Raw genomic sequence first — 21346 nt, forward strand, 5'->3', positions numbered from 1 at the left:
TCACTCTTTTTCTCATCCCTTTATTTTAGGTATACTTTTAGGGTCATATCTTACGGGTTGTAGCAGTTAGCTATTGCTGCCATAATACTGCATAAGAAACAACCTAAATGTCTCAGTGGCTTAAAAGAGGCAACAGTTATTTCTCTTGATCATTGTTCTGCAAGTCAGCAAGGATGACTCTGCTTCAAGCTGCTAGGTGGTCCACTTCAGGGGAGTCAAGGAGTCAGTTTCATGAGTCTGTCAGCCTTGTTAGATCAATGGCTACCTGGTATATGTTCTTCTAATGATGAATAGCAGAAGTGTAGGAGGGTATGTGGAAACACTTGACACCCTGGCTCTGAATGGGCACACTGTTACTTTTGACCAGTGGGAAGTACTGCAAATCACTTGGCACTGGGTAAGAAGTGATAGGGCTATGATCTAATCTGCCACAGGGCACCCAACGTACTGGTACAGGGACATTTGTTTTCCTCCTTTTGGCTCTTTAAATTTTGCCTCCTGATTCCTCTTTCTATATATCTAAATCTATATTGATATCTATATCTATATATAAAATCACAGCAAATAGCTATATGAAGAGCCATGTTAAAGTATATTTAATTTAGGCAAAGCTAAACCCTCAAAAAAAGAAGATTAAAATTACACCAAGATTATTTCACCCCCAAAGCTGATATTTTTCTTACTTATTATATTTTTTTCAGGATGAATAAAAAAGTTTTATTCAATTGTTTTGGAGATGTCTCCACTGTTTAGGAAGAACCAGAAACTAAATTTATTGCATACTTTCTCAAAGAAAAGTCTGTATGTTATAGCTAAAGCACCCAATTTTCCATAGAGAAGAGCAATGTACACATTCATGAACTGGAATAAAGCGTGTGCCCAGAATGTGATGCATTTTAGTTTATTGTCTTAAGTAAGATCTTTTTATCTTAAAATGGTTAGTAGATTCTTGTTACTGGCAGTGTACTGTAATATAGGTGAGAATCAAACATGAATGTAGTTATTATTATTAAATTGTCAAGTCTATTACTTATGATGAACAAGAGTTCTTATCACATCATGGTAGATGGTTAAAACATACAAATAATTACCTTTAACAAATCTAATGTTCCTTAATTTGTAAAATGCTCAGCTACTCTTCTGCATGACAGGAAGTAGCTAAATTCAGGACTGCCAGTACAGACTTGGAAATAGATTATATGATGCCGATACATCACACTCATCAGCACTGAGTGTCAGAAGACTGAGGTTATGGTCCCCATTCTGCCTTAGTAACTTTGAAAGGCTAGTAAGACACTAAAAGTTTGGGGGCATGGAAGATTATAATGGTACATAATGTAGGTTCTTAGGCTTAAATGAATTGACCCAAGTGTTAATTATCATGATGATGAAAAACATGTAGACGTGTATTATCCTGGCATGGGGCAGCGTTGCACTGCTGTGGCTTGGTGATGTGACCTCTAGAGTCAGAATGCTTGAACTGCAATCCCCTGCTCTATCACTTGAAGAAGGTGTGACCACAGATGAGTCTATTACCCTCTCTGAACTTCAGTTCTTTCATCTGTAAAATATGACTCGTAATAGTATCTACTTCAGAGTGTTGCTGTGAAGAGTAATCAAAGAAGGCATGAAAAATGCTTAGCATGATACCTGGCACATAGTAATTCCTTAATAAATGTTGTTAGCTAAAATTTATCATTTTCATTATTTTAAAATGTATTAAATTTATGCAACACTAAAGGGTCCCAGAGGGCATTTTATTACATTGAGTCTTAAAAACAATGTACTTCATTTTATTTTGACAACCAGGCATTAATCCTTTATACCAGTTTTTGTTGGTCTTTAAGACTCCATGGGATGGTATCCGAGTGGCTTGCAAAATAATATTTAGTTGTGTTCACCCGTCTTTAAAGGACATCTCTTTTGGTGAATTCCAGGTACAGCATGCCACACCCAATCTCCTGAATAAAAAGCTCAGACATTACCTAGGTTTTTCAAAAAACAGGTCCACACGTGTGGAGATGTAGAAGGTGCTAGAAGGGCAGAGATTCCAGCTGATTACAACTCTCAGGTCAAAAATTAGACAAGAAATGTAATAAATGACATTAACAGGAGCTCAGTCATTTTCTTGCAAGGTGATAAGTGATTATAGTTTTTGATATAAAGCCTTCATTAAAGGATGTCTTCAAATAAAATTAATTCCATCCTTTTCTGACAATTAATATAAAAGATTTGAGACCATTTTTTCTGTGATACAGTTTAAATCAAACCTATTTTTGGCTAGATCAGGTTCAAATTGACAGTGAAACTATGTTGCTGGCTAGAATAATTAAGCTGGTTTTACCAAGCCTCATCGACTCCATGTATTTTATTTTATTTTATTTTTATTATTATACTTTAGGTTTTAGGGTACATGTGCACAATATGAAGGTTTGTTACATATGTATCCATGTGCCATGTTGTTTTGCTGCACCCATTAACTCGTCATTTAGCATTAGGTACATCTCCTAATGCTGTCCCTCCCCCCTCCCACCACCCCACAACAGTCCCCGGAGTGTGATGTTCCCCTTCCTGTGTCCATGAGTTCTTATTGTTCAGTTCCCACCTATGAGTGAGAACATGCGGTGTTTGGATTTTTGTCCTTGGGATAGTTTACTGAGAATGACGGTTTCCAGTTTCATACATGTCCCTACAAAGGACATGAACTCATCATTTTTAATGGCTGCATAGTATTCCATGGTGTATATGTGCCACATTTTCTTAATCCAGTCTATCGTTGTTGGACATTTGGGTTGGTTCCAACTCTTTGCTATTGTGAATAGTGCCGCAATAAACATACGTGTGCATGTGTCTTTATAGCAGCATGATTTATAGTCCTTTGGGTATATACCCAGTAATGGGATGGCTGGGTCAAATGGTATTTCTAGTTCTAGATCCCTGAGGAATCGCCACACTGGCTTCCACAATGGTTGAACTAGTTTACAGTCCCACCAACAGTGTAAAAGTGTTCCTATTTCTCCACATCCTCTCCAGCACCTGTTGTTTCCTGACTTTTTAATGATGGCCATTCTAACTGGTGTGAGATGGTATCTCACTGTGGTTTTGATTTGCATTTCTCTGATGGCCAGTGATGATGAGCATTTTTTCATGTGTATTTTGGCTGCATAAATGTCTTCTTTTGAGAAGTGTCTGTTCATGTCCTTCGCCCACTTTTTGATGGGGTTGTTTGTCTTTTTCTTGTAAATTTGTTTGAGTTCATTGTAGATTCTGGATATTAGCCCTTTGTCAGATGAGTAGGTTGCAAAAATTTTCTCCCATTTTGTAGGTTGCCTGTTCACTCTGATGGTAGTTTCTTTTGCTGTGCAGAAGCTCTTTAGTTTAATTAGATCCCATTTGTCAATTTTGGCTTTTGTTGCCATTGCTTTTGGTGTTTTAGACATGAAGTCCTTGCCCACGCCTATGTCCTGAATGGTATTGCCTAGGTTTTCTTGTAGGATTTTAATGGTTTTAGGTCTAACATGTAAGTCTTTAATCCATCTTGAATTAATTTTTGTATAAGGTGTAAGGAAGGGATCCAGTTTCAGCTTTCTACATATGGCTAGCCAGTTTTCCCAGCACCATTTATTAAATAGGGAATCCTTTCCCCATTTCTTGTTTTTGTCAGGTTTGTCAAAGATCAGATAGTTGTAGATATGTGGCATTATTTCTGAGGGCTCTGTTCTGTTCCATTGATCTATGTCTCTGTTGTGGTACCAGTACCATGCTGTTTTGGTTACTGTAGCCTTGTAGTATAGTTTGAAGTCAGGTAGCGTGATGCCTCCAGCTTTGTTCTTTTGGCTTAGGATTGACTTGGTGATGCGGGCTCTTTTTTAGTTTCATATGAACTTTAAAGTAGATTTTTCCAATTGTGTGAAGAAAGTCATTGGTAGCTTGATGGGGATGGCATTGAATCTATAAATTACCTTGGGCAGTATGGCCATTTTCATGATATTGATTCTTCCAATCCATGAGCATGGAATGTTCTTCCATTTGTTTGTATCCTCTTTTATTTCATTGAGCAGTGGTTTGTAGTTCTCCTTGAAGAGGTCCTTCACATCCCTTGTAAGTTGGATTCCTAGGTATTTTATTCTCTTTGAAGCAATTGTGAATGGGAGTTCACTCATGATTTGGCTCTCTGTTTGTCTGTGATTGGTGTACAAGAATGCTTGTGATTTTTGTACATTGATTTTGTATCCTGAGACTTTGCTGAAGTTGCTAATCAGCTTAAGGAGATTTTGGGCTGAGACGATGGGGTCTTCTAGATATACAATCATGTCATCTGCAAACAGGGACAATTTGACTTCCTCTTTTCCTAATATTTTAATCATGAACCTCATAATCATTAAAGTTAAGGGCCAGAGCACAATAACTACAAAAATGATGATAATGATAGACAGACAGATAGATAGATAGGCAGGTAGGTAGGTAGATAGATAGATAGCATCTAACATATGCCTGATTGCATCTCCCAAGCATGTCTCAAATTCACCTACTTTCTGTCTCCACTGCCACAACTCTAGTCTATGCTTCTAGCTTTTGTTCACCTGGAATTAGTGCAATAAATACCTGGGCTACTTATATCCAATTTTCCTCCCACTCTTGACAATTCATTCTGAATGCTGCTGCCAGTTAGCTTTCAGAAATACAAAGTTGATCACAGTCCCATCTCAGCTTGGAGCTCTTCAAAGGATTGCAGTGGGGTGGATTGGCGGGTTAGAGGGACTTTGTTTCCAGGAATTCAAGATAAGAGAGGTAGGAACCTAATGGGTTATGAGTATGTAGACAAGAGATTATTCCAGAAAACTGGACAAGGTTGATCTGGAAGGGCCATATCAGCATAAAGGGGTCTGGCCTGAACATTATTGAGAGGGGCATAGGGAGTTATTAAATGTATCTCAACAATGTGCATAATATGTCACTTTTATATGAAATTTTAGAAACGTATGTGCAGGGAGAGAGGTCTAAAAGAAAGCACAGAATAGGAAAGAATACTTATTTCTTAGTGGCTTTGGAATAATTTATAATTTCTCCTAGTGTCTTTTAATATTGCTCTCATTTTCTACATGAGTTTATACTCTCCGATTTTTAAACATTGAAGTTTTTGTTTTGTAAGCAAACTAAAACAAAAGTCCTGAGCTCTTTTGTTTTTTTACCACTCCACAAGGCAAATTAAAATACCGAGTTAATTGGGCCCCTCTACACTGGTCTCTTATTGTAGCTAAATCTTTGGCCCAATGACCTGTTTTCTAATAGGCTTCCCACCATCTCTGCCTTCCAAATTTCTTGCCTGAAGAAGTCTTTTTGAGTCTCTTTCTGGCAGAACCATAGCCCCTGCTAGCTGAGCCGAGCCAGCTGTGAGTATCATTGACCAAATGGTAAGCCAAATCTAATTACAGTGTTTTTGTTACTCTTTGAGAGGAAAGGGACAAGAGCTATCGTTTACAATCCTGGTCAGAGTTTTCAGCTCTCCCAACCTCAGAAGTGATCACTGGAGTTGTAAACAGAGCCAAGCTACTGTGAAAATTGCTGGAAGGGAATTAATAAAGCCTTGTCATTTTTTTTCCCTGTTTTTAAGGAAAACTATTTTAATGGGTATTTGGGATTTTTAGCTCTGAGGAAAATTCCTAATGAAGCTGGGCCAGGGGGTAGAATAAGAATTCAAATGTAATTAAATGCAGATAATTATATCATTCTCCCAATTAAGATATTTCATTATATATGGCTATTTCCCCTTTAAAATAGTTATCTGGAAATAGAGGCAGCATGATCTGATTATGTATTCATTTTTTCTCATTTGCTTTCATGTATCTACACATAAGTTTTCACTTCTCAGAGGTACAATACATACTCCTCAGCACAGGGCATTTCCAAAAGACAGAGGTAGATCTGTTTCAAAGGCAAAGTTGCCCCTGAAAACTAAGGGCAACACAGAAAGATACACATATAGCACTCAAAATGGGATGGCATTAATTGATCATTTGCACTTCCTACAATTTTCCCATATTGCCTACTAAGAAAACCTTCCAAAAGTCCTTGTAGAAAAAGGGGTAATATGGTGTAGTAGTTTGCTGGAATGTCATAACTAAATAACACAGGCTACGTGGATTAAACACCAGAAATTCATTTTCTCAGCTCTTTTGAAGCTAGAAGTTCAAGATCAAGGTGTTGGCATGTTTGCTTTCTTCTGAGGCCTCTCTCCTTGGCTTGCAGATGGCTGACTTCTCACTGAGGCTTTGAACACATACATCCTTGGTGACTCTCTGTGTGTCCTATTCACTTTCTTAAGATACCAGTCAGATTGGATTAGGGCCCACTCTAATAGCTTCACTTTTGACTTATCTCTTTAAAGGCACTGTTTCAAAATACAGTCACATTCTGAGGCACTAGGGCTTAGGGCTTCAACATATTACTTTTTGTCATAATTCAGCCCATCATATATAGCATCAGTTGGAAAGCACAAATTGACAAAATGAAACAATAAAGCAACTAAGATATTATTTGTTCTCATAACAATAGCAACAGTGATAAGATAATCTTCCAAATCTGAGTAAAGAGATAAATATGGGCCTTTTTTACTCCAAAGAAAACCAAGAAGCTGCTCAAGCCAGATCATTACTCTTCTTCTTGCAATTGCCTGATGCCTCTCCAAAGGTGTTCATGCCTCATAAATGAAAAGTGGAACATGAGCTTTGGTGTCAACTGAGTTTTCTGTAAGTCCCAGCTCTCTTACCAGGGAACACCTTGGGCAAGTAACTTAGCATCTCTGGGTCTCAGTTCCCTTATTTGAAAAATAATGCTCTCATCCACTCTACCTCCCTCCTTCCAAGGTGAATGGGGATCAAATTAGCAAAAGCTAATGGGGGGCTGTGAGATTGGGAGACTTGAACTTGTGTCTGATCTTGAATCTTGGTGATCAAGGCATAGTTTCATAGCAAAGGATAAATGGATATCCAATATTTCTGGAACATGAAACCAAGTTTGAGGAAACAAATTATAAGAAATCAGAACTTGAGCAATATAGAATATTAAATGAGTCTGGGAACTATCTATAAATTTGAGAGAAATGTAAAAGACAGCAAATGTCATTTTCGTCCTTCTTGCATTACATAAAGGATTTGAGAGATGGTAAATAAATACTCATAATAAAATGGGAACATACAAATAACAAATTTAAAATAATCAGAATAACTAATGACTTAAATGAAATAGCCAAAAGTAGAGGAAATTGGGCTACAGCTAGATGGGCTGTGAAGTTGTATATCTGAAGCATAGATTTGTTTTTCTTATGATACTCCTAGGATGTAAGGCAAAACAGGGAACATTATTATGGGTTCACATGACACTCACTTTTCCCGAAGGAACAGAGCTCACTTTTTTTCTTTTATGGCAGCAAAGTTTTGTCAAGTGCAATGTTCCAGAAAAAATTTCTAGTGCAGGATGCTTTATGGGTCAGTGTTGGTATCCTGACTAATCACTAAATCTGCAGAAGAAGGGAGATTAACAGAAAAGACAGAGGCCTGAACCCAACCTCCAGAGATTTTAGTTCAGTAGATCTGGGTAATGCATTCGTGCTTATATTTTTCAAAGGCTTTCTCAATCTGTCTGATCATTAGCCAGGTTTGGAAAGTATTGATGTAGGGTATATTCAGGTGACTTAGGTTGGGTTCCCCCAAAAAGTGGGCAATGAGATGAAATTTGAATGCAAAGAGTTTATTTAGGAAGTGTTTCCCAAAGGTTTATTTGGGAAACACCAAAAGGGAAGTAGAAAAGTGAGACAAGGGAAGAAAGACAGCAAGAATTCGTCCCTCACAAAGCCCATTATTTTGATGTATGAGTTGAGCTTCATTCTGCTGGGGAAACTCTGCAACCTGGGGTAGAATATATGCTTCCAAGAGTGAGGGGTCTGGGTGTTTATACACCAAGTTCTTAGTAGTCATCGGTTGAGGATTGCACCTGAAAGGTGCAACTTGCCAGCATTCCAAACCTGCTATGTAAGTGGCAAAATGTGCCATGGTGGCCACCGAAAACCCTCAGGCAAGTGGATGCAGGAGGTGCCAGTTGGAATTTGGCTGGTGTACATGCAAATAGTAAGACTGAAGGCAGATGTGGCTGCCAGTGACACCACCCTCCTCAATATCCCCACCATCCCGGGAGCAACCTTGAAATAAAAGTCATCATTCCCATGATTGAAAACTATATGTACATCTGCCCCATCCAGGAGCCTGGTTTACTTTAGGTGTATGTGGGATTTCAGAGCTGGGCCTAAAGGGATGGGTATAAAAAAGGGATAAACCACTGTGGTCCCCAAACACCAAGCTCTGCTAACTAGCTGAGTGAGCTAAGACTTGCTTTTTTCTTTAGAACCTCACTTCCCTCTCCTGCAAATTAAGAAAAATGTCTTTCCCTATCCTCCTCCACTTATCATGAGTCTTAAGATGAGACTTCATAAAACGAAAGGACTAGGCAATGTGACACTGGTGGAGCAAAGGGCTTTGCAGATAGCTACCTGGCTCTGCTCTTGCAGGATGCTTTCTAAGTTTTAGTTTCCTCATCTGTAAAATGAGAAAAATGATAATATCTACCTGATAATAAATGTTATGTGAACTAGGAAAGATGGGAACAGAATCTTGCACTATGCCAAGTAAATGACAACTATTGTTAGGGAAAGGTGGAATTATTTGATAAGAGATTCTTTATCTGTGGCTTATGCACAGGATTCCTCAGTTCATGTGAATATAAAAAGTCTTGTTAATGGTGAAGTGCTGAAAATATCAGTTTAAGTCAGTCCTGTTTGTCCCCCTAAAGACTTACTCCAGGCAACATTTTTCCAAGATTTTCTTCTTCCTTTCTCACATCGCATTCACCTCTTGTCACAGCAGTTGGCTCCTGAGGGAGCCCAAGAACTGGCAGGGCTGTCTGTAGGAATGAAAGACTTTGAGGGAAGACCAGCATCTTTCAGACATTTGCCTTCGGAAGAAATGCAGACAATCCCAAGGAAGCTGGCTTTCTGTGAATTAACCTCATCCTACTCCCCATGGGTCATTTTCTTTGGAAATCTATTCAACAGTCGATGCCATTAGCACAACAGACTGCTTGTTAATTCTTAGACCAACAGCCAGATTTCAGATTGCCTTTTGTTTTACAAACTCTTCTTTGTAAGAAAATAAAAACAGAAAGAATAAAACAAAAAAACATGAGATTTTGGTTCCAACCCCAGAGAGACCCACAGTGTATTCATTTCAGGCCTCACTTTTGAGGTCAGATCCAGAGAACTCCTGCCATTTGAATGCCTGGACATCTACAGGGAAAGAAAGAAAATACGTCGATTCTTTTTTGTAAATGGTGAGCAAAACGCAGAACATTTTCCAGCCAAAGAAGAAATACAACTTATGAAATGGATCAACTCAGTTGCCACTAGTGAGTGACAGTGTAAATGTTTGCACTCAACTTGGAGACAGCCTTAAAAATATATCTAGTAATTTCCCCAGAAACCTGAAACTTAGGCCATCCCTAGGCCAAATTTGGCAGGTACACTTTGTTTTAAATGTTTCCAGCACCTGTTTTCCTGATGTTTTCAGAACCCAATTCCATGTTACCCCAATGTGCATGCAGACACACACACTCACACATGCACACTCACACACATGCACACATACATGCATGCACACGTGCATGGTTCTTAAGTGATCCTCACTAGCTTCTGGTTCTTTTCCTATTGAAGAGATTATAGCCATAAAACTAGTGGCTTTCCTTTTTACTGTCATCCACCAATGAAACCATGAGACTCTATGTTCACCTTTTGGCCTCTACAGCATAATTTCCCTCAGTTGGATGAAAAAGTCTTGGACCTTGAGGAGTGCCCCTGGCTGAGGGTATGTAGCCCACTAAGTTATTTGGCACATTTGGGACCATCCGTATCATGAGTGTGGGCAAATGTGGGATGAGGAATGCAGATCTTCCTTTTTTTTTTCTTTTTTTTTTTTTTGCGAATTCTGATTCACCTATTTGGACTTCAGAATGAGTTGGACAGGACATTTACAAATGTGTGGTAATTGAGATTGCCTCTGGTTTGCTTTGTCTGGGTCAGACCCAATCAACTTGACAGACGAGTGATACCACTTTGGGAAGCCAAGCTGACAAGAGCTCTGGAAATAGAGAAGGGCATCATTTATGGACAGTCATTCTCCTCCTGCCAAGCAGGGATGCACTCGATCGCTTGTGGTTTATGTTGTTACTCAAGGAAACAAATGCTAATCAACTCTCCCTCTCCAGCAACTTGCACCAGGATTATTTTCTCTATTTCTCCACTGGGAAGCTAGGTCATGCTCAACATGGAGCATGTTATCTGGGGTCTATTTTAAAAGGCAAACTGATCTCCTCATCCTATCTTGAAAGAACAAGAGGGTTTTTGGAATCATAAATATTCTTTACTGTGACTCTGTGACAATGTGGGAGCCTTACATGCCTTTTGAATCCTCAAGGAAACTTGCTGATGGCCAGTGACATTTTCATGGTGTATATTGTTATGTTATTGTTTCTTTGTTGATTGGGAAACAATTTATCAAGAGAGGAAATTAGTGTACTTTAAGGGATACTGGTTGGGGAACATGAGGACACGAGTGCTAATCTGCAGACCTGCAAGGGTTTCAATTTCAACACCTGTAAAATAAGTAGGTAAGCTCATCCCTAAGACTCTCCCAGCCCTAACAATCTAGGAATTCACCTAGCTGTAGTAACAAAAACATTCAATTAAGCAGAATTTTCCACTTCCTCCCTCTGCCAGATAGATGAGAGAACTTACTATATGAATTGAAAGTATTAAGCCGATAAGAAAAACCTACCCACATCTGAGACTGCCTTATGTTTGTTGATGTCAGGACAAGAATTATTGTGAAGAATCAGAGAAAGATGAAAAAAGAACAATGCGTACCTGGCAGATTTTGTATATCATTGCATTACAATTTGCCAAAGTGTTCTTGAAAGCTAAATCTTCCATTACATAACTTTTCATTACTTTGTTAAAAATGTTCCAGTTGAGTTGACATGGTTTATGATTTTCCTTGCTTCAAAGATAAGCACATTGTCAAAGATTAGACTAAAATTCCTAGGTATTTCTGAATTTAAAAGGTTGGGGTTAAGGAAGAAATGCCAAAAAAGAAGGCTGAGAAAAGAAGCATTATTTAAAATATTTAGAAGGTAAGATCGAGGTAAGATAGTATGTGCTTTGGATAGTGAGTTGATAGTTAATTTAAAAAACCTTACAGTCCCAAAATAGGTAGCTCTCCATCTGCAAGGGTTTGGAAAATTGAGGGCCAAGCTGGGATCAAAACTGAAGCATGCATGTTGGGCCTTTTTCTGTGCAGACTTGAGTCTTAGTTCTTTTCACTCATTGGCAGCATATACTATTGGCCTTGGGGGACAGAGCATTCCCACAAGCTGGCAGGAAGAGCGCTTCTTCTCAATTCTGATCACAAATGGGCGCCATAGCCTGGTATTTATTTTAAAATGAAGAAACAAACAAAAGAATTAATTTTCTCCTCCAATGGCTTATACATGATTCATGGCAACTGAACTAAAGGCTTTTTTTTTTTTTAAAAAAAAAAGCACTTAAGGCACTGTTAACTAAAAATCTACACATAGAATTCAGGCAGGAGAATTATTAAGCTATGACACACCTCTCAGCTCTATGTATATGGAGAATTTCAAAGTGAATATGTGGAAATTTAACTTTTCTGCATCTGAACAAGGATATAACTATACTTACAAAACTTTTCAGAGATTTTTGCTTTACAAGTACTTTTACTTGAATAATACAATTGACCATTGGGAAAATAAGCTCTCATTAGTGAAGACAAAGATTATTTTGGAAGCAGCAGCCTGGAATGGATTATCTGATTTGTGAAAGCTTTTCTAAAATGAATGTGACTCATACACTCAAATAAATACAATTAATTTACCTTTTTAAAGGGCTGTCTTAGCAAAGGCTTGATTTTCCTATTCTTTAGGAAAAAATTATGTCTATTTCAGTTCAGTTGGGCATCTTTCTAGAGTACCTGCAGAGATATATTATAGTATTGTCCTCCAGGGGGCGATAAATCTTCAGCAAAGCTTCAATCTCACTGGAAAGGTGAACTCTCAATTCAGTTCGTAAAAGCAGACAGTCTGGCTTCCTTCTTGCTGGGATGCAGGAATTCTTGGGCCTATATCCTGAATTTTACATCTAGGAGTTACCTCAGGCTTCAAGACTAGATCTAACACTTTAAGCAAGTTTGGTGGGGTTGGGGTGAAAAGCTCATGGCCCTGAGGTGTGTACAATGAGCAGAGCTTGGCCACAGTGCTCTGCATGCCTAGCCACAGGTCCTGGATTAGCTGACCCTGATTGCCCCTTGCAATAAATAAACATTTAAAGAGACTATTGCTGCCTAGGACCTCTAGGGCTTTCTGAAAGCAGAAATATTAGGCCCAAAGATAACCTAACTTGGGTTGGAGAAGGCTAAGTGTCTCAAAATGGGAGGTTCCCACTTACCTACATAAATCTCACAAAGGGCTATTTTTGTGCTACTTGAAAAATAAAACCATCATGTAGGAGGCTGCAAAATTGTAGGTCTGAGGAATCCGCAACTTTAGGTAGTAAAGTTGATGAGCATAAGGCAGCACAGTGGATAAAAGGTTCATAGGTTCTGGAGTTGACAGACTGGGTTTCATTGCCTGCTGTGCTTACCAACTCTGTATTAATTACTTAACTCCTGTGTCTCTGATTCTCATTCACAAAAGACTATCTCATAGGGAAGTCTGTAAGGATTCATTAAGATACTCCAAAGAAAGTACTTGGTGCATAGTAAGTGTTCCATAAATGCCATCAGTTCTATTATTCCTTAGTCTGGAACTGAGATCTCCACTATATAGTTCCAGCCTTGTTTCTCATTTCTGTGCATAGACTCCTTCATCCCAAACACCTCCCTATATGGTATCCCTCTGCTTCTTCTATCTTCCTTGTCTACATCATCACCTTATGAGATCCCACCCAAGTTTTAAGGATTATCTGTAATCGTACCTTAAAACCAATAACTTCCACACAATTCCCTACTCCCAAGAACCAAATGTGCTGTCTCCTATCTCTGGCCAATGACAAGGACACAATATCTTGATTGTATGACAGATGCCAGGAGTATATACATTTTAAAACTCATAGAACTGTGTACTTAACCTAGGTGCATTTTTTAACAGAAAATTATAACTATAAACCAACTCAGTAGGAACGTAATGTGAAGACCTTTCTTTGGAGACAGATCTGATTCAAACTTAAGTTCTAATACTTTCTACCTGGCAAATCAATGAACCTCTCTTACTTGAAGTTTTTTCCTATGTAAATAGAGCAGCTGTCACTTTCTTTTCTTGTTGTGAGAGTTTAAAGGCACAATAATAGCATAAAAATGCCTCTCACAGTGCTTGCACCCAGTTGATGCTACATGATTACAAGGACCTTCCTCCCTAGCATAACCATTTCTATATTTGTCACACACACCCCAGTCCACCAGAAAGTAATCTTGAGTGCAGGCTATGTGCTGTCTTTTTCTTTTCCATTTTGTCCAGCATAGAGCAAAGGTACAATAAGTATTTGGATTCAATAGCTAATTATATCTATTTTTGAAGAGTAAATGCCAAAAGGCATCCTGACTTAAGCCTCTGAAGGATGCCACACTTGTGTATAACCACCTAGTAAAGCTCAGTATTTTAGAGTCTGACAGATACTTAACTTGCCCAATAATTCAGCTATGGCTCCCTAGTGTACAGTAGGGCTTAATAACACATTTTTTCATTGTGATAGTTCTTTGAGTTCATAAAGGTTGTCTGTTTTTCTTTAGAGCAAGTAGAATGACTATACTGTTTTCTTGACCAATAAGTCACTCTGTTTTCCATGGTTCAAAGTTAAGCTTTTATTTCGTTTTAAATTAAAAAAATAAATTTCATTATTAAATAGTGAGATGGATCTAATGATGTTCAGATAGTAGCTTACTCAGATATATACCATCGGGGGTACAATTAAGGGGTGGATCACCTAAACTAAAATTATTTGTTATGTTGTAGTGTTTGTTAAAAGTTCAGCAGTGGCATAATTCAAAAGAAACTGAAATACAAAGTTTCAAATGTTTACAATGGATGGGAGAAGTAAACCACTTATTTCTACTGCAATCGCAAACTACTTTCTTTCTCAACACCAGTCAGTTTGGACACTATACCACAGTGCTAATATCATCAGGTTCATCTGCTTTCTTTTGCCTGCTTGGCAGGGATTTCAAGTATTCGAGGTGTCTCCGGGCATCCTCCTGATTTTGCCTCACATAATATACCACATATGAGATCACCATGGTGAACCAGCCAAACATGGTGACCAGCATGGCATAATCGGTAGTTTTTTTAGGGAGGTTACAAAGGTCAGCGTCATTGGCAGCATTGAGGAATGGTCTGCCAGCATGTTCATCCAACACGGACGTTTTACAGATCACGTTGTGGGCTGTCTCATGATTGGACGCCATGCTCCTCAGAACTTGCTGTAGAGTACAGTCGCAGTGCCAGGGGTTGTTGGCAATTCTGGCCCTGGCCTTCAGGTTATTGAAGGCATTTTTGTGTACACTTTGAATCCGATTGTCGGACAAGTCCAGAGTCTGCAAGGTTTCAGCTACTCCTTTGAAGGCATGCTCATCAATAAACTCAATGCCATTTTTGGACAGGTTGAGAACTCTCAGTTGATGGAGGTCCTTAAAAATTTCATTGGGAATAGATGTGATCTGATTGGAGTCCAGATACAGTAAGACTGTTTCAGGAGGAAGATCTCTAGGTATTTCCTTGAGATTTGCATTGCTACAGGTGACATTTAAACCCCCAGAGGAAGAACAAAGACAGCCCTTGGGACACATACTGGCAGAATGAAAGCACAGTATCATAAGAACAAAACTTTGTAGGAGGAGACACATGGAGAGGGAACGGGTTAACCACAGGTCTACCAGATTCATGCTGGAATGTCAGCATAATCACGAGCCCATTCCTCATTTACTCCAACAAGCGTGGTAATGGTTCCAGCCCTGTCCACACTATTGATTTCCTTCTTGCGTGGTTCAAAAGGCTGCAGCTAACACATGTGTCTCTTCATTATTTCTTTCCTTGCTTGGGCACCTAAAGGAAAGGGAAACAGATGCAATTAGTTCCTTTGCAAAGGGAGGTACATTGTAATTAAAGGTGTTCTTAGGTGTCTGGCATTCTGCGTGAGCAAGGGGATTAGTTATGCAGGTAATTTCCATCAATGCCGCTGGGAGTTATCTGTGAAATGGGAGTCTCCTGTTCAAATCCCAGGTGCTGGGGGAGAGAACTGTCAACATATGAAGATATTTCTGAATTCTGTTGCCTGGTTTTCAGGTGGATAGAATGAGAACATATACTCCCTATTTCTCTGCTGCTCTCCACATCCTGGACCCCTTCAAATTCTACAGAAATAAAATTTAATTATGTCTCTCACCCTTTCTGAGATAACAGATGCATTAATGCAATTTAGTCCTGCACTTGGGCAGCAATGAGAAATAATACCAATATTTCATGGTTAATGACTATAGACAGGGATATCTGTCATGGCTTTTGAACGGATGCCCGATTTGGAATATTGTCTCTAAAGAAACATCTTACTTGAATTAAGAAAATAATAAATGCATACCAACAAAATATTGCTAGAGGCTGACAGCCAAGAACCTCCAGGATAGTTGCCTTCCTTGTGATCTCTTAAAAGTACATTATACCTGGGAGGATGCTTTTCACTGAATTTCCAGAGGATCCTCTCTCTCTTTTCTAAGGACCATATCCCCTTCCCAATAAATGCTTAAATATGGCACACACCTATATGACTTTTTTATGTAACAAAAGAATTAAGAAATACTGTCTTTGAAGACTTCCCCAATAGACTTCACTCTCTATATATTGCATGTTGCATATATGTACTGTTAGTGTTGGCAGGGGGCACAGAAATTACAAAATTAAGTGATGAACAAAGTTACGAAACTTACTCGACGGCAGAGAGCAGAGGTAAGAATATAAGTTAACTCTCAAAATTACCCTTTAATATAGAGAAGAAAGCACACATCTTTGGGACCAGTTCACATAGGAGACAAGTGCATCCCAGAGAGATGAGGTTACTTACCCAAGGTCACACAGATTGAGATGTAGAGACAGGACTCAAGCCAAAGTGTTTGTTCTGACTCATTAATATCAAAACTCTTTCCACTATCCACACACTTTCTTCCAGTCTCATCTGCTCTATAAGTATCCAGCAAGCATTGCTTATTGTGATTTCTGATGCTGTTATGTTGCAGTCCTATCTTTTATGCCATGAATACTGTTCCAAGTTGAGGACCCCATGGAGCTCAAGTGAGGGGTCCCTCTGCATTTTGAAGGGAACCCATGCCTGACTTAGAAGATTCCCTCCCAGGATCTAAGAAACAAGAGCATTCACTCCTCTTACAGCAGTGAACAACAAACAACTTTCTGCATGAGCAACTAATGACTTTCTGAAAACTTATCTTTTATGAAGATTCCAGATGGATAAATACAGAGGGAAATGACTCCAAATGTTACCAAACTCACAGAAGAGAAGATTAATGTGAGCTGAAAACATGATGATCTGGATTGTTAATCATGGAAAAAATGAGATTAGCAACAGCAGAATGGAGCGGATGTGCTTTTGGAAAACTGACTCCCTTAAATACCAGAGAATGCTAAAGAGACACCCTAAGCTTACTAAGCCCTCCATCAATCAACAGATCATTTCACTGGCAATGAAAGTGTCCTCCCTTTCAAGTTTCCCTTCAAAACTGTATTGCATGGCACTTGGGGACTCTAGGAATCTAGATGGGAAAGAAAAAAAAAAAACAGGTGTGGAAGGGAAGAGAGAAGACAGAGGAGTAGAAGGACAAGGCAACGAATTCTAGGAAAAGGGCATGAGAAAAACACAGGAGATAGAAGAAATTAATGTAATTGAAGAAAATAAAGGGAGTCCACATCAAACAAGTGATTTCCATCCATTGAGTATATGCAACCATCCTAAAACGTGCTGAAAGATGAGAAGCCTTTTCTGGAGGACACTTCATATTTCTGTTTGGATTCATTAAAGGAGTTTGGCATAGAAAAGAAATGTTCTCTATTCAGAGTACAATCTCCACGATGGCAGAGGCTTGTTTCTGCCTCTTGCAGAGACAATAGTAAGCAATTAAAAAGTAAAAAGTACACTAAGTTTGTATATCAACTTTATTTATTTATTATTTTATTTTTATTTTTTGAGATGGAGTGTTGCTCTGTTGCCCAGGCTGGAGAGCAATGGTATGATCTCGGCTCACTGCAAATCTCCACCTCCCACGTTCCAGCAATTCTCCCACCTCAGCCTCCCAAGTATCTGGAACTACAGGCACACACCACCACGCCTAGCTATTTTTTTTTTTTTTTTGTATTTTTGGTAGAGACAGGGTTTCACCGTGTTAGCCAGGCTGGTCTTGAACTCCTGACCTTAAGTGATCTACCTGCCTTGGCCTCCCAAAGTGCTAGGATTACAGGTGTGAGCCACTGCTCCCGGCCTGTATCCCAGGTTTAATTCTTATTAGTAGTGGTGTTCTTAGGGGAACTTACACAACCTCTCTAAACCCCAGTTTCTTTAGGTGCTTTTATAATCTTTCTTTATACAAAGATAATTACAAGGTTGATTTGAGGGTTATATGAAGTAATCCATGTAAAGCACTTAGCACAGTATGAAACTGGTAGTAAAAGAACAGTGTTTCTTAGCCATAGTTACTATAATTATTCTCGGATACATTCCCAACACCCAGCATAGTGCTTGGCATATAGTGAGAACTAAATAAATATCTGTTATATGAATAAAGCAACAAAATATTGAAGAGTCTAGGTATGCTTTTTCTTCTCCAGGGCAATTATTTTTATAAATATTTTAAACATAAACATCGGCTCATCAAATGTCTACTGGTCTTATATGGCAACATAATGGACTTTGGAAAAGTCATATATGTTCAGGCTCCTAGGAGATGGAAAGAAGAATGGAACTCTTCCTCAGCAGGCTTCTTTACACTTAATCAGGGTTTCTCCAGAATGATCAGTCCAATGGTCATGGTCACATATAAGAAATGTTTAGGACACAGGTTGAGTTCTCTACTCAGATTGCAGTCTTTCTTGAGATGGAATCCATCATATCCCAAATGGTCTACCTGTAGACTGGATGTAATGCTTGTTAGGAGTACAAATACAGAGCACCCCTTGCTTTCAAAGAAATTGGACTTCAACTAAGTATTTCATTTTCTCCCTATTATGTTTGATAAAAAGAGAACAAAATCTTCTGGGATTGGCTATATTGCTGAGCTACTGTGATTCAGCCTCTAGAGCCATCACCCCCAGCCAGAATAAAGTGACAAAAGATGCAGGATGTAGACAGCTGAGCCCTGGCATGCTGCTATGGTTTGAATATGTGGGTCCTTCACATATTCTGATATCTAAATCTAATCCCCAGTGTGAGGATATTTGGAGGTGGGGCCTTTGAGAAGTGATTAGGTCATGAAAGCAGAGCCATCATGAATGGAATTAGTGCTCTTATAAAAGAGGCCCCAGAGAATTCTCTCATCCCTTCTGCCGTGTGAAGAAACAGAGAGAAGAGAGCCATCTATAAGCCGACAAACAGGACCTCACCAGAAACCAAATCTTCTGGCACCTTGATTTTGCAGGCTCCAGAACTGTAAGAAATAAATTTCTATTGCTTTAGCAGTGCAAAAAGCCTTAGACAGATGTCCAGGATGTAGACAGCAAAGCCAAAGGTATCAATTCAAGGTCATCTTCACCAGAGAGGATGGAAGAGCTGCTCTCCACTCTTTGATACTGGTTCTGTAGTTTTCAAAGGAATTATCAGTTTGCTTTATATTACTAGACAGGTCAACATGAGGACATGTGCCTCAGAGAAAAAGAGGTGGATATTCTTCTGACATTGGTTATCATCCAGCAGAATACAGGGCTAAAAAGCTTGGAAGCCTAAAACTCCCTCCTGCTCTGATTGAATCACATCTACACACAAACCCAAAGCAGTAAACAAGCTATGCTGCTGGGCAAGAAGAGTGCCTTCCTACTAACTTCAGAATGGGTGGTTAGAACATAAAGAAGGGCCTGGGGTCACACTGGTAATGGCAAAAACAGCAACAGCAATACCGCCTGTCTTTCTGATAAGGAATAAGACCCATCAAAGGGATGGACCAAGTTAAACAGCATCTTTCCTCCCTCCTAACTGCCCCTCTGCAAATCTCAACTCACTGGACTACCCTGTCCCCATCTACTCATTCCCTTTAACTACGTCTGGGTCAAGCAGGAAGCAGTAATATTTCTGGATGTGGTGTTTAAGTATGCACTGCACCCCAAAGGAGAATTATTTTATCCAGACTCATATCTCGCTCATATTTTCTTGCCACCCAGATTTCTGAGCATCAGCAGTTAATTCTGGGATTGGGTGGCAACCATCAAATACCATTTCCAGAAGAAAAAAACCACTGCATTTAACAGGCTGTTCATTCAGTGAGAAGACAGGCCATTCAGTGGCTGATTAACAACTGTCTTTCTGCTTATTCCTTTCTTTTCATCATTAAGTGATTGATAGAAACATTCAGAGATTCTAACCCAAAAGCTTTTATTAACCCTTCTGAGATAAGTGAGTGTACCAATTCACAGAGAAATACCAGATACACCAGTTTCTTCCAATTATAGTCTATGCAACTCTATTACTAAACAAACAGGAGAATTTGATTAAAAAGGAAATAGCAAAACAGGAAGGGCTTTTAATTTAAAACATAAAATTCAAATCAATGGGAAAAACCCTCATACATTTAATTATTTAAAATTTAAAACTTCTCTATGGCAAAAAGTTAAGGTCATAAGCAAAGTCAAAGAACAAATGACAAAACAAAAGGTTGATGATTATTTTAATATACAGAAAATCCTTACAAAAGAATAATTAAAAAAATGGAGAGCTGGGTGCAACAGTACACACCTATAGTCCCTGCTACTTATGAGGTTAAGGTGCAAGGATTATTTGAGCCCAGAAGTTTGAGTCCAGACAGGGCAACATGGCAAGACCCTGTCTCTAAAAAATAAAAAGAAAAAAAGCAGAAAAGAAAAATGGATGGGAAAATAATATACATAAATGGCAATGTATATGATGTATACAAAATAAACAATATGAAAAGATTCTTGATCTCAATGACAGTAAAATAAATTCAGGTTAAAGTACTTATCATCTAGATTAAAATTAGGCATACTATTTAGTGTCAATAAACATGTTAAGAACAAAGCGTTCTCAAACACTTGATAAGAGGATAGATAGTGCACTCTTGTCATATAAGCAATTTGGGAATATCTATCAAAAATTTAAAATTGAAGAATAAGCTGTTGATGATATAAAGATGTCCAAAGATTACCCTAAAGAGCAGCTCAAAAAAAAGCAAATACTTATAATCACATTTGTGTAGATTTTTTAAAGAAGATAAATATGCAAATATAAATATGCAATTAATATGTTTACATATGCATAGATCACTTCCAAAAGGGTGTATTAGAAACCATTAGTAATGGTTAACTCCAAGCGAGTAGTGGAACTGAGGGGCTGTCAGGCAGAGAAGAGGAATTGCCTTTTTATTTTATATTCTTTTGTACGGTTTTAACTAACTCCTGATGGTATAAATGTATATTTTATTTTATTTTGCAATAAATATTTAAAAGATAATGCAAAAGGACTAGGATTAGCCAAAAAATGACCTAAATTTAATGCCTCAGAAAGCAACTATTCAGTGCATGAAAGAGTTGAACAATGGTGGCCAAGATGGCAAAGGCAAATGAAAGAACAATGAATTATTAAAAGCAGTACATGTTTCATGATGAGAGACTGAATATACAAATGGACAGTGGGCACACCGTATACAAAAATAGATCTCTGATGCACAATCTGCAGCAACTAGAACAGGAAACCAAACCACAATCTCTGTAGCAAACAGCCCAAATCAGCCAAGAAATGATTATTAACTGACAGTTTTCCTAATTTTTGACCCTGCTTCCAACTTAGGACCAACCAAAGAACAGGTAATGTACACCCGTAACCAATCATGTAGGCTGCCATTCTTCTGTTAGCACACCTATAGCTTCTCCATGTCAACAGCCTTCAACCAAAACTCTCCTGAAGCCTTCCTTTTTTCCCACTATAATGCTTTTACACTCCTCTGCCAGCCTTTGA

The 21346-nt window shown here is 38.6% G+C and overlaps 1 protein-coding gene across 10 annotated transcripts in view; it reads right to left on the minus strand.

Moving 5' to 3' along the window:
* Positions 1–13951: 13951 nt before the first annotated feature.
* Positions 13952–21346, minus strand: part of LRRC3B (leucine rich repeat containing 3B) — a 168222-nt gene continuing 160827 nt past the window's right edge. For all 10 annotated transcript variants that reach the window (XM_055285378.2, XM_055285407.2, XM_055285445.2 and 7 more), the window contains one exon: positions 13952–15213. In XM_055285378.2, the coding sequence (XP_055141353.1) occupies positions 14274–15053 (780 nt within the window). In that variant the 5' untranslated portion in view covers positions 15054–15213 and the 3' untranslated portion in view covers positions 13952–14273. The remainder of the gene's footprint in view (positions 15214–21346) is intronic.

The sequence above is a fragment of the Symphalangus syndactylus genome, chromosome 1 (genome assembly GCF_028878055.3).
Source record: "Symphalangus syndactylus isolate Jambi chromosome 1, NHGRI_mSymSyn1-v2.1_pri, whole genome shotgun sequence".
NCBI lineage: Eukaryota > Metazoa > Chordata > Mammalia > Primates > Hylobatidae > Symphalangus > Symphalangus syndactylus.